The 14,537-nt window shown below is 41.0% G+C and overlaps 1 protein-coding gene across 5 annotated transcripts in view; it reads right to left on the minus strand.

The window, feature by feature from the left end:
- Nucleotides 1-14,537, minus strand: part of LOC131055417 (thylakoid membrane protein TERC, chloroplastic) — a 316,462-nt gene that overhangs the window by 182,940 nt on the left and 118,985 nt on the right. For all 5 annotated transcript variants that reach the window (XM_057989901.2, XM_057989900.2, XM_057989899.2 and 2 more), the window contains 3 exons: nt 4,682-4,769; nt 4,336-4,416; nt 4,139-4,195 (listed from right to left, as the gene is read on the minus strand). In XM_057989901.2, the coding sequence (XP_057845884.1) occupies nt 4,139-4,195; nt 4,336-4,416; nt 4,682-4,769 (226 nt within the window). The remainder of the gene's footprint in view (nt 1-4,138; nt 4,196-4,335; nt 4,417-4,681; nt 4,770-14,537) is intronic.

The raw sequence follows: 14,537 nt of genomic DNA on the forward strand, positions 1-14,537 counted from the left end.
GTTTTATCTAGCATTATTGTCACCCACCCAAAAAGACATTGTAAAACTTGTAAATAAGCAAGTAAATATTTCTCAAATTAAGGTTTTAGGTGTTATTTTGCTTACATAGAACTTCCTTTTTTTAATTAAAGAGTGGTTCTACCCCACATCTATTTTATTGTGGCATACTAAATGGTGTGAATTAAAATGGTAACAAGAAACAACAGCACACAAGTGCATTGTTAAAGTTTAAAGGATTTAATTTCCTAGTTGTTGACGTGTTTTTTATGACCTCGTCTAACACAGAATAAAGTTGCCTAACGGTCACTTCACTCTCTCTTGATCAAAGTGCGATTGCATGCTAAAATTGCAAAAAGTTCAAACAATCGACTCCAAGGTTCCTTCAATGCATGGATTTGACTCAGTTGGCTGATGTGATTGTTGGTAATCCAAGGGGCCTTACGTTTGCATAATTCTTTCACTTCTTTGTTGTGGCTGGAACTCCATCATCGGATATGGCAATTTTGCGATGCTGCTGCTTCGAACGGACTAAAATGAACTGAAAGTAAAGGGGAAAAGGGTTTAGAAGGATCTAAATCTACTCCTAAGGGTAGTGATAACAATGAATAGTGCTTTGGTGGACAAATTCCAAATAAACCAAGCTCTGCTTCGCCAAGATCAACTACAACTCCGCAAGAACCGGTGCAATCTTTTGGGGATGCTGGAGGATTTTCAAATCGAGAAAGTACATTTGAATACCCAAAACAGCGCAATCCAAACGACTATCCACAATCGAACTTAGCACAAATTTAGGGGGCTCAGACTAACTTTACACTACAACTTACAATCAGCAAGATGCAAAAAGTATGAACCAGGGAAATTTATCAAACACCATTACATTTTCCATTGAAATCAAAGCATTATACTACTTCTACTCTAAGCGAGGAAGGTGAAACCATGCAAGCTTTGAAATAATAATTGAAGTGGACACCATCAGAGAACAATGTTTCACTATTATTTTCTCAAAAACTTATCGCAACAATTTCATACAAAGCTCCCTCCTCTTTTACAAATGAGGGGGTCACCCCTTTATATAGGCCTCAAGCCATGATTACATGCAAACCCTAATTAGGGTTTTCCCTAAAAGATTCTCCACTCAAGATGCAACAAGGTGGGAATCTCCAATTAATAACCCATTATGCCCATGTACAATCAATTTAAAGAGCCTAAAATAGCGCCCACTAGCACATTAAATGTGCCCCATGATGTTTATTATGCTTAGAATATAACCGACACCATCATAAATGCCCATCATTCTCCTAGTGACGGTGACATGCACGAAGAATCTGTTTTAAAACCATAAATGTGACGGCTCCATGCAGAAAGATGCTTCATTAATTCAACATCCGTTGACTCGGCTGCCACTTGGCGAGAAAACCTTGGAGAGAGAAAACTTCAGGAGAGAAGAATTTGATCCATGAAGAATTTTTCTTGAAGTTTTTGAACTTGCCTTGCTTTGGAAAAGATTTTCAATGATTTTTCAACATCTACTATTTTTTGGGAATTTTGCACAAATTAAGGTTTCAAGTCCAGGAGGAAGAGAATTCTCCTATTAATCCAAATCTGTAAAACTTTTGAAATTTGGATGTGATTTGATGCCCGAGAATGGATTTTTCAAATTTTTCCCTGGGGGGAAATTTCTTGTTCAGTTCATCCCTAATTCCTTCCTTGCCTTAGAAATTTTATGTTCAATTCATCCTTGGGTGTATTTCTTCCTTGCTTGGAATTTTGTCCAGAAGGAAGGAATTTCCAACATGTAGCCAGATTTTCACCCTTTTCAGGAACTATGTCATGAAGGAAGGAATTTCTAACACTTAGTCAATTTTTCACCTTTCCTGGAATTATGTCCTGAAGGAAGGAATTTCCATTACTTAGCCAAATTTTCATCTTTCCTGGAATTCTGTCCTGAAGGAAGGAATTTCCAACACTTAGCCAAATTTTCACCTTTTTCAGGAACTCTGTCATGAAGGAAGGAATTTCCAACACTTAGTCAATTTCTCACCTTTCCTAGAATTATGTCCTGAAGGAAGGAATTTCCATTACTTAGCCAAATTTTCATCTTTCCTGGAATTCTGTCCTAAAGGAAGGAATTCATTATTTTGTGAATTGTCCATGTCTCCTTCTCAACATCCCTATTTTTTAGGGATCCTCCTAAAATTTAGGAGCTAGGTTCATTGGATGGAGAATTCTGCCACTATTCCGAATCTATAAAATTTTCCACACTCCGTCGAGATTCGGTGTCTAAAAATAGCAAATTCAAAAATTTGCCCGAGGGGAATTTTGTTTTTTTATTCCTCCTTGACTCCTTGGTTTCCATGCCTTAGGCAAAATTTCAATTTTTTAGCTTGGGCGGAATTTTCATCATGCCAAGGATTCAAGGATTTTTCCCTCTGTCCTTGGCTTCTTCATTTTGGCGCCTGACTGCAGACTTGGGCGCAATTCTGCTCTGGCCAAGGATTCATGGATTCTTCCCTCTATCCTTGGCTTCTTCATTTTGGCGCCTGAATGCAGACTTGGGCGCAATTCTGCTCTGGCCAAGGATTCATGGATTCTTCCCTCTATCCTTGGCTTCTTCATTTTGGCGCCTGACTCCAGACTTGGGCGCATTTTTGCTCTGTCCATGGACTGACGGATTTTTCCCCCTGTGAATGCCTTCTTGGTTTTGGCGCCCCAGTCCACTCTTGGGCACATTTTGGCCATGTCCATGGACTGGTGGATTTTTCCACTTGTGAATGCCTTCTTGGATTCAGCGCCCTAGCCCAGTCGTGGGCGCATTTTGGCCATGTCCATGGACTGATGGATTTTTCCACTTGTGAATGCCTTCTTGAATTCAGCGCCCTAGCCCAGTCTTGGGCACATTTTGGCCATGTCCATGGACTGGTGGATTTTTCCACTTGTGAATGGCATCTTCAATTTAGGCATGGATTCTCAGTACTGGACCTATTTTTGGCTTTCTCTGTCTATTGTCTGACTTTTCGGAATTAGAATTGTCTGTGAACGCCTGATCCTTGTCGCCTTGGCTGACTAACCCTGCCAATAATGACTTTCCAAAAATAGAAACTTTCCAGGTGTCAGCGTTAGATCCCTAGACAGGGTGCAGAAATGACTTACTATAAATAGAAACTTACTAAAAATAGAAATTACTAAAAATAGTAAGTTTGATTTTTGGCAAAATGGCGACATTCCAGGACTCGGAAAAATCCCTAAAAAATAGCGACTTTCTAAAAATAGAATGTTGCTCCATTTGGGCTCAAATTTTACTGGGAGGTCTCTTAAAGGGTCTTGATTCTATTCGTATGTTCAATTTTTCCAAAGCCCTAACAAAAACCCCTAAAATCTAGGACAAAAGGCAAAAACCCTAAAGAAGGACAAAACAGGCCCTAGACTTCATCAAACTTGCTCAAACGAAAAGCAGATTAAACCCAAATGACCCTCGAACACCTGCAAAGCAGAGAGACTGACGAAACTGCTGCGAAAAGACCCCAAAAACGCAAGCCAAAAGACCAGGAGGGTCTAAAAAGAAGGGGGTCCCCATTTGCAATGCGGCGATGTGTGAAAACGTCACAACACTAGTGTCCTTTATAAATTGTAAATGAATACAAATATAGTTTACTTCAAACAATTTTTTCTACATACTGGAATTTCTTACAAATAACAAAACACGAACCTTTATTGAATGTGGAAAAGTATCATAGACGATATTCAAGAATTACCAAATAGAAATAAAAAATAATCATATTTCTGTACTTTTTGGTGATAACAGTCAACGAATTAAAATCAGTCACATTACACATCTTATCCCAAAAATTAGCCTACAAGTGTTATTCTCAAAGGGATTTTAGTTGGTCAATAAATGAAGACATTGACTATTAAAATAAGATTATCTAATTTATTTCATAACTAGATAAATTTAATAAAACAAATATTTCTTCAAAAGAAATTGCAATAGAGGAAGTTGAAAACATTAGTGTGCCCTGGTATTGAAAGGGATGAATCATATCATTAAATTTATTATTTAAAAGGGAAAAAATGTAAGGAAAGAAATTATCCGAACAGGCAGATTCTCTAAAATAAGAACTTTAAGGATAAAAATTGGCACCTTAATTGCTGAATAGAGAAGAATCCCTGCTAAAAATAAATTGACTGCCTCAAACCTCTACAGCCAATCAAAGATTAAGAAGAAATCAACCAAAAGCAGCTGGAAAAGACTGACAGAAAAACCACAAATAGAAGAATTAAACATAATGGCTTGCAGGTAGTACCAGATGTTAACTAAATTGTTCTCCTATAAACTACCTGTAGAGTAGCAGCTCCAAGAAAAATCATTGATGCACGAAATACTATTGCACCAGCAATACCATAAGAAAGAACACGACTCTGTGCAGGTGCAATCCATTATATAAAATGTCAGTGCATCTTAACAGTCACAAGAACAAGATTTTCTCAGAAATGAACAGTAGTAGTGTATGCAGAACACAGAGAAGATGACACACTTCTTTAACATTTCATTTGAAGCAATTAACTTTATTAATATCCTATTTTATACAAGAAAAATTAAAAATACTACAAGATATCAACCATGCACATAATATAACACTTGCCAGAAAAAGAAATAGAAGTAGTCCAGGTAACCAAACCAGACCTGATACATAAGAGGCACCTGGAAGTACTTGAAAATTAAGATAAACACAAAAAGATTGTCAACCGACAAACTTTGTTCCAGCAAGTACCTGAAACCACAGAAATCCTTGCCCAAGATTAGAATTTAGTCACATATTGTGTTCCACTACTACTCATCAATATATATGCTTTCATGACCCCTGACTGAACAACCTCATTAAATCTCCTCAACTGTAGCAATAAGAAACGATGCTGATACAAGAAACACAAAAGACAAAAAATATCTCTTCATGGAAATTTGGAAAATCTAATCATAATTTCAATTTATTAAATCTTTCTTTGGAGGCATCCTCAGTCCTAACTCATGAATATCCCAAGGTGCAGGAAACTAACTTATGTAACGATTCCCATAGAGATTCAATCTTGACGAGTAAATAGAATAATGTAATACAATAGCCAAAAATTTGATGGATAATGACTTCATTTCAAGCAGAGCCATTCCCAATTGTCATACAAAGTCTAGAATTCATTCTAGCTTGTGTAAGGCATTATGATCTTAAAGAAAGGGAGATCAAATTTCTGGATGAACAAATCCTATGTGGCCTCAAATCAAATGAAACTGACTTGCTTTTTTCATGCTTTCGTACGAAAACTCAGTTGCAGTCGACTTGGAAGAATGCACAAAGGCTTGGGTGAATAATGTAGTGGATTATCAAAACCAACTCGCCAAGCATTGGTTGAAGAGAAGTCATTATTACCTACAAAAATGAGTCGAGGAGAATTCAAAGATAAATTTGTGATCATGATCACTCTTTTCAATCAAATCATAGTTCAAGAAGAACCATAGTTTCAAGTCATGGATGTTTTACATTATGAGAAGTCATTATTACCTACAAAAATGAGTCGAGGAGAATTCAAATATAAATTTGTGATCATGATCACTCTTTTCAATCAAATCATAGTTCAAGAAGAACCATAGTTTCAAGTCATGGATGTTTTACATTATGAGCACTATATGTAATGGAAGTGAACATTTTGATTGGTCTACTTTGATCAGTGATTGTTTGCACAAAGAATTGGTAGAATTCAAATAAGCTCGTGAGTTTTAGTCAAGATCCTATCTTGTGTACTGGTGGCTCGTCATGGCACTTTTGTAGGCAAAAAACATAGGGTCATGCCAACACACTTGTATGTATAGACATTTTCCACAATTGGAGTATACCAAATCCCTTAGGCACTACAAGAAAGTAAATAATGCTTCCTCATAGATCCAATATAACATGGAGAACCAAATGCATATTAGAACTTCAACAAGAGCTAGAGTAGTTATGTCTAATTGGGATAATTGGCACAATCAATTCTCAATTTTCACTTAGTTTCAAGTGTTTGGATTCACATTCTAGCCACACATGTTGACTAGATATCCAAGTGATGAAGCATTATTCTTGGAATATCTTTGTCAAATTTCTAAGGTACATTCTCTCTAAAAGGAAAACAGACCAAGAGAGACATTCCCAATCTAACTAGGAATATACAAGTGCAAAACAACAGCAAATTCCAAGTTTATTAGTGATGACAAGACTAGATTCAAATTCAAATTCTTCTACAAAAAGAGCCCCTACAGTACAAATGGTATTGTGCAAGCAAGGTTGGGAATCAAGCATATGCATGTTCCCAAAATTGAAGATTATTAGTCTAATTGTGCAAATGAGTTAGAGGTAATGTAATGTCCCCAACCTTGGCCTAGAAAACAACAAACAGGTTGTATGATCAAGGGTGGCAGTCTTGATCAATCTAAGTAGTTAAAAGTTAGAAGTGTACGTAGTACCAATATTAGGTTGTATATGTTTTGTAAAGTAGCACACATTGAAGAGATCATCTTATTCTCATAAGGATTAAGACAGGTAAGAGATTGATATGTTATCCTTCCATCAAGGAATAAAGACTTGCAAGCATCCAAGTTCTCATGGTGAAGATCTTGATAACAACTCTCTCACACATACGAGATCATGACCCTACCATTGATTACATTGATCAGATATGATCAACATAACCAGTGATAGATGCATAATCTATTATAGCCAAGATATCATCCCAATACCATCACCAAGACAACAAGGAGGGAACACAAATTATTACAGTAAATACACGGTTGATGACAATCTCATATCTTCAATACCATCATCAAGAATGCCTCATGAATTCAGCATATCACCACTGAGGAGATCAGTTGCAGAATACTATCGATTGGAAGAGAAGTCATCAAGTGACCGTAACATCAACATCTGTCATCACAATAAGGATCACATCATAACCTCCATACAGATCGACTTGCAATATATATACCGATTATGACAAAGTGATAATCACATACATTTCCAGACACTTCTACAGATCGAGTGAGGGAAACAATTATCTGATACACTATCAATAATTGACTAAATGGAAACCTCCTTGACACATCCGTAAGTGCACTGTAATTGTATACATGAAGGATCAATAAGTCTTACAAAACACCAAGATAGCCAACGTGGATCTAACTAATTAAAAGGATTAGTCATTATTACTAATCAGCACTTAACACGTGAAGAATGATTTATAGACCAATTCAAAATTGTTTGGAAGAGACACGATTAAGGACAAAGAAGGGTGGCCATTAGAAGAGACAAGGGGTGTGTCTCTTAAACCACATCCCTCTCATCATATTAGTCAATCTAATCATTCCCAGACAGCATCGTGGAATTTGTATTTTTCCTTTTATTAATCCAGATTGTATCTGCTCTGTAAGAGCCAGCGCCTTGTCACATTATCGGTTGCAAGCAATAATAGTGTACATCAGAGACAGCATCAAGGGATTGCAAGATATTGAAGTTGTATACCAGAAACAGCATCCATTATCAAGTTGCAAGCATTCAACTAGTAATCTGAAACAGCAACATATCGCTGTTAGCAATATCTATACATTTGCATAATCAAATTGATATATCAGACATAGCAAGACTATTGTTGAAAGCAATATATATCGATTGCATAGGCATATCGTACATCAGACATAGCATCATTCCTTTATCACTATAAGTGATAAAGTAATCTCATTAGAAGCGTATCTCATAATTGTATATCAGACATTGTTATCAATTCTATATCAATCTTGCATACTTATATATATATATAGCAGTTGATAATTATTAATTCATGTAACATCCTTTGCTTGGTTTAATTGCGATCATTTGATAGAGTAAGAAGGATAAGTTAGGTAAATGTCCCAACATTCTAAGTTACTTTATTAATGGGGCATTACAGGTAAGTAAAGATTTAAGTCATTTGACAATTTGTCAATTTGTTGACATTCTTTTGGAGGATGTAGAGGGAGTTTCAGATGATGAAGGTGATGTTTTATCACTGCAATTCATAAAGAATAAGGTGGATCAATAGCCTTCGCCTTTGGTGAATCGGTCAAACAAGGAGATTTCTTCAAATAAAAAGGACTAATATAGTTTGATGTGAAACAGATTCTTCTTGAATTCAAAGACAACAAGGGAATCAATTGTTCTAAAGAAGAAAACCCCAAATTTAGAACCACTAGCAAGAAAAACACTTCCTCCATCTTCTTCAAAGGCACTGATAAAAACAAAAAGAAATGGAGAGAAAACAAAGAAAAGGGAGAACGTAATATGGATTAAAGTTGAGAGAAACCACTAAGAAGAGGATTGAAATTGCCAGCCAAATCAACACAAGTAGCTGATATTGACGTCTATTCCTTTGTCACATATTAGACAACCTCCTTCAAAGGATGTCATTTTTGCAACCATTCAATTGAAGCCCCAGGTGTTATCTCCAATATAGAATATTTCTTCACCTCAAGAACCTCTAGAGATTGGTAGTGCAAAGGAAGGGAAGAGGTTCTTACATGGGTAAAAGAGGTAGTTGTGATAAAAAAAAAGGTGCCCTTGTATCAGATTAACCTTTGATAAACTTGATAAATTAGATAAGGGTTCAATTGTAAAGATGCCAAAGCGATAATTCAGTATGGAAAAAAGATGGAAAAGGGGAAATTTCATTATTGAAATTTGTAATGACCATTCCATCAAAAAATAAATCCATTCAAATTTCAATGCTTTCTTATTTTTAGATTATCAAGACAAACTTGAGGCCATGTACTTGTCACAGAGATGTGAATATGTCAGAGCCTGTTATGCAGAAAATTAAGAGAAGAGGGTCATTAAAGATGGAGAAGATTAAGTACCCTTCAAATTAAACAACTCAAACAATATTGAATACACTACTCATCTTCTAAAATCCACTTCTAGGACCATTTTATTTATGCCTCAGATTTTGGACTCTATTAAAGATCAAAAGTGGCTCAATCAACTAGTTGTGTATGGAAAGAGTTCAAAAAAATGGGTAGAAGACACTTATTATCAAGGTACTAAAGAGTTGGAGAATCTGTAACAATTGATAGTAAATGCAAAATGGATTATTCAAGGATATTGAGGATATAGAAAAGTGCAAGATAGAGACACTTTTGTCCTATGATGAGGTTGATGAAAAACTTAAGCAAGTGGAGGCTCTAAAATTAAATAAAGCAAAAAGATATAATATTTATATTGAAAGGGCAAAAAAAAAAGAATGAGTTATTCTAGGAGGAAAAGTTCTTTCCTCAAATTTTAACTCAAATTTCATGCATATATGTTGATAATGAATAAGCCATTTGTGCCCTAAATGAAGTGCAAGGAGAATTTCAACAATTAAGTGAAGAAAAGTTTGATAAGGATCATCAAATGAGTAAAATGTGTATTTTGGTGAATATTAAAATTTATGTCGAAAAGGTGGAAAAAGAATCAGAAAACTTTGAAAAATCAAATTCTGAAACTAAATTTATTCAATTAATTCAAATTGTGCAATTAAATTCAATGTCAATACCAAGAGAGATCGAGGTGGATCAATTCCTTCAAAGTTTGCAAAAGATTTCAACACCAAGGAATTCCAATGGGGATGTTGGATAGCTATTTTTAGCCTGATGGGTGTTTGCCCTCTCGGGTAAACGGTTAAATGCAGAAAGTAAATGCACAGAACATAATGGAAATACATTAAATAACCAGTCTCTATATTAATTCCACAGTCCATGTACATCAAGTGCTTATAACATTACATTTGACACGACTATCATGATCCTTTCGAAGAAAAGGTACACAATATATAATACCCGAAGGGGTGCGACACAACCAATTTGTCCTCGATAGCCACCCGTGCTGCTCTCCCGGCATCCAACTCCTGGGTACGCTGAACTAAGTCTCACGCGACTATTGCCTCCAACCTGGTGGTCAGCTCCTCCCGAGCCCTCTGTGCATCCACCAAGGCAACCTCACGTCCAACCGAGACATACTCCGAGTTCCTCAAAGCATACCTATCCTGCCTGGAGGTGGCCACAACCCGCTGGCACAAATGCTAGGAGACACCTCAAATCCTCCATCACACTCCCCAAAGGCTAAAAACTGAACTGAATAACTCCCTGGTGTCATACAACTGCGCGGACCTGCAATGCCTTCCCTCAAACTCTGTTTGTTCACAACCTCCAAATCCGTCTCCCTCTACGGCTTATGGCTTCCCTGCCAATGCTTAGCTGCAGGCTTCTTTCTCACAGTATGGACAACCACAACACTTCCAGTGGTATTTTGTAGCTCAAAAATAAACTGGGGGTCTGGGGGCAACGCCCCCAGCGGGGTCGAGGGGCAGTGCCTCTTGCGGGGTCTGGGGCAGCGCCCCCGCGGGGTCCTGGGGTCCTGCGCCAACACCAATTTACAACCTTCAGAACCCCACGAAAGTCCATGGCGCGCATCATTTCTGTGATATTTTATGATGTCAAAACCCTTCTTCTACACTCCAATATTTTCAGTGTCCAGGCTCCAGATGTCATCGAATCATTTTTCAATCCGTCGTCGTCGTTTTTTTTTTTTTTTAGACACTGTAATGTCCCCGATGGCACCCCGGCCAACAACCTCCCTGGCACCTTCGATCGTGCAGCCACCTTCCCATTCGTGCGGTCGACACCCTTCTTACCATACAGACACACCTCCAGCATACCGACAACATGCTCAACTGTGCACACCGTACGGTCCTCCTTCCGCATGCCCAACGCAGTTCAACCGTACAGTGACCACTGACGACGAAGCGACTGCGTGTGTGTTTGTGTGGTTGCATGGCTGTGCGGCTGCGGGCTGTGCGCTGTGCGGTTGTTCCGCGCGTGAGTGTGCAAGCGGGTGAGTTGTGCGGCTACGGGCTGCGTGCTGTGCGGCTTTGTAGTTGCGGGTGCCACCGCCGGTGGTCCACCGCACGGTGGTCACCGTCGGTGTTACCACCGCACGGTGGTCCCACCGTAGGTCCATCCCTTCCTCTCTTTTTTTTCAATTTTGACCGTACGGTCGCTGTCATACGACTGTACGGTTTTTTCAAAAAAAATTAATAAATTTTTGATCGTACGGTCACCTGTCATACGACCGTACGTTCTTTCTTTCTTTCTTCCAACCGTACGGTCATCTGTCATACGGCCCCGTACGGTGGTGTTTTTTTTTACACAAATTTTTTTCTTGCCGTGCAGTTAACTGTCTCGTACGACCGTACGGTTTTTTTTGGTTTTTTTTTTAAAGTTGTCTAGAGAGTCTTCGGCTCGAGTCCCCTGTCTCTGGGATCGCCCTTCATCCTTCTCGGTTTTCCTCGCCCAAAAGTCTCCTTTTGTCTCGTGCCTCTCGAGTCGCCTGCCCGGCCTCTCGGGTCCCCCCTTCGAGCTCTCAGGTGTCCGTCCGGCCTCTCGGGTCCCCTGCGCACTTCACGTGGTAGGGTTTCAATTTGAACCTATTGGTGGCAAGTTTATTTTCCATGGCCATCCGAAGACCTGGAACCACAAATTCTACAGGGACCACGACCTCCTTCCCGTACATAAGAAGAAGAATAATAAAGATTTTGAAGACTGCGGTCTTCCACACAGGGTTCCAATCGTTGCCAACACTCTTCGAATTATCTACGTCGCCAGGGTTTGGGGCGTCTCCCTTCCAATATTCTTTGTATTCCGGCAAGTACACCTCTATTGGTTGCTCTGGTTCCTCTACTTCGAGCCTGTAGCTTTGGAACATTTCATAATCCTCCATTTGCCAGTGGAAGAGCCCGTTAAGTGAACATCCCTCCAATTCGAGCACCCCTTCACTATTCGGCTCCATCGCGTTCTTGCCCTTGCTTTCATCGGGACCCCATTCCCCTTTATTAAAGTCCTCTGAGTCTGAGTCGGAAGAGGCGAGCTCTTCGCCAACATCTTGGGTGTGTAGGTCAATGGCATATTTCCGCCCTCCCTTCTCCATGGAAAGTGTATTTTTCTTCCAGTTGTGATTTACCCTCGCGTTGATCAACCACGCTCTCCCCAGGATGGCGTAATAGCCTTTCTTCTTCGAGGGAATAACCACGAAATCTAACAAGAATGGTTGCGTACCAATTGTCACTTGCTGGGCCATCAACAGGCCGAGTGGCTTAATGCCGTGTTGGTTCGCTCCCACCAGGTTGAATGTGGGTGGCCATAGGGTGGGCTTCCCCAGCCGCTTCCATGTTTCTTCTGGTAGTACATTCACCCCAGATCCCCCGTCCACAATGGTGTCCTTCAGAATGGTCCCACGGATACCCATTTCTACCACAGCTGGGTGTCTACCACTGCTCAAGGCTAGTAACATCGGGTCAGTCGAAGGGCTAACGGAAACCTCCACCTGTGGTGCACTCTTCGAAGCGGTGGCGGAAACCCCTACCTGTGGTGCACTCGACGATGCGGTGGCAGGAACCCGTACCTGTGGTGCACTCGACGATGCGGTGGCAGGAACCCGTACCTGTGGTGCACTCGACGCTGCGGTGCTTTGCACATTGGTGAGGATGGCAATCCTCAATTGTGGCATAGAGTCTAGAAGGTCTTTTACCTTTATCGGCACCTCCATCTGCAAGATTTGCCCAATGATGTTATTTTCCGCTTCCGTACGGGATGATGTACTCGCCACCTCGTTGTCCCGTCGTTCGGTCATCATCTCACGTTCAATATTGGCCTTTGCCTCCCGTAATCTCTCCTTCTCCGTACGGGGGTCGGGATAAGTGGCTTTTTTCGTCTGGGCGCGGGTGATAGCCAGTACTTTCTCACCAGTCTTCTCAGCCTTCTCAATGTTGAGGAGATTAACCCCTGCCTGCGGGCAATTTGCGTCCTCATGGTCGCCTGGCCCACACCAACGGCAGAGGTGCTGAGGGGTGGCTTCCTTCGTGCAATCACGGGCGAAGTGCCCCCACTGATTACAGGCCCTACACTGGATAATTGGCCGGCCCTTGGCGTCATACTAGATACGGCTTCCGTTATTGTTATTGTTGCTACTCCTTCCGCTGCCGCGTCTGTTGTCCCGGTATCCTCCAGATGATGCCGTTGTGTTAGTATGTTGGCCGGTACCCACTGGTGTGGATGTTGTGGCCTGCTCCGTGAACAGCTCCTGGTTCATTTGCGTACCTCGGGTTTTCAAGTTGTATGGGCACTCCTTGGTGGAGTGTCCCATCACTTGGCAAATCTCGCAGAATGCCTTCTTTTGGCAAGTACCCTTTGTGTGCCCTTCCTCTTTGCACTCAGTGCACCATATGTCCCCTTCGTTCCAACCAGTGCTTCTCCTTATTTTGAATTCCTTTCTCATTCGCTCCATGTCTTTCTGGAGCGCTTGCACCCGTTTGCCAGCCTCGTCGTCGCTACTGCTTTCCTGTGAAGAGTCATCGTCCTCGGATGAGGATTTATTACTTTTCTTCTTCTTTGATGTTTTGTGTTCGCTCTCCAGGTCCATCACCCTATTATAAGCGTCGTCATATGACGTCGGGGTTACAATTTTCATCTTCCTCCGTAGGGAGGATTTCAACCCTTCAACGAACCATCGTTTCTTCAATCCATCTGCGGGTTGGCTTTCCATTTTACCCAAGAGTTCTTTCAGCCTCCGACTGTATGCCTGTACTGTCTCCCTAGTACCTTGTTTGGTACTGTATATCTCCGTTACAATTTCATTGTCATCACGGAGCAACCGAAACTCCCCCGTGAATTCCTTTTGTAGATTGGCCCACGTGGCCACGTTTTGCTTGTCCACATCGGAGTACCAATCTATAGCAACTCCTCGTAACGTGGTTGGGAACTGCTGTACCCAGTCATCCTGGTCTGTTACTCCGTTGGCGGACCAAATGGTTTCACATGTACGGCAGTGTCGTAAGGGGTCTTCCTTGCCCTCCCCTGTGAACTTTGGCAATTTTTGTTTACTCGCCATCCCACCACTGGGTCTCGCTCCTCTAATTCCTTGTGTGCTTGTACCTGGCGATCCTCCGCCTCCTACAACTGAACCTCCACTCATGGGTCCTCCGGAAAAAGTTGCTGACACCGAACCAAACAAATTGCCTCCCGTACGGTACCCTTGTGCTCCCTCGGCACCTTCGGTCGTACCGTGACCTTCCATTGTCTCCCTCCGGTTGTCCTCTGAAATGGACAAATTCTTTAGCAAGTCTCTGGTAGAGTCGATCAGGTTTAGACTTCGCCTTGTTTGTTCCACCAACTCTTCGCGACTTCTTACCCTATGGTGGTATTCTGGCGAACTGTAGAGTTCTCCTTCGGCACCCTCCGTGACTCCTTCTGGCAGCCCTACAACAGTGTAGACAGTGTAGTTCTCTCCGTCTATCTCTGCCTCCGCAACCTCCGTGACACCTCCTGGGTTCCCTTCGAGCAACCCCTCGGCCGGTCGTCCCTCGGCAAGCTGCCTTAGCCTACGCCTTCGTTCTATTTGCTGTCTGAGATTCAACGCGGTTTGTGCCACTTCCCATTCGTCACTCTGTATTTTTTT

The sequence above is a fragment of the Cryptomeria japonica genome, chromosome 8 (assembly GCF_030272615.1).
Source record: "Cryptomeria japonica chromosome 8, Sugi_1.0, whole genome shotgun sequence".
In the NCBI taxonomy this organism is placed as follows: Eukaryota; Viridiplantae; Streptophyta; class Pinopsida; order Cupressales; family Cupressaceae; genus Cryptomeria; species Cryptomeria japonica.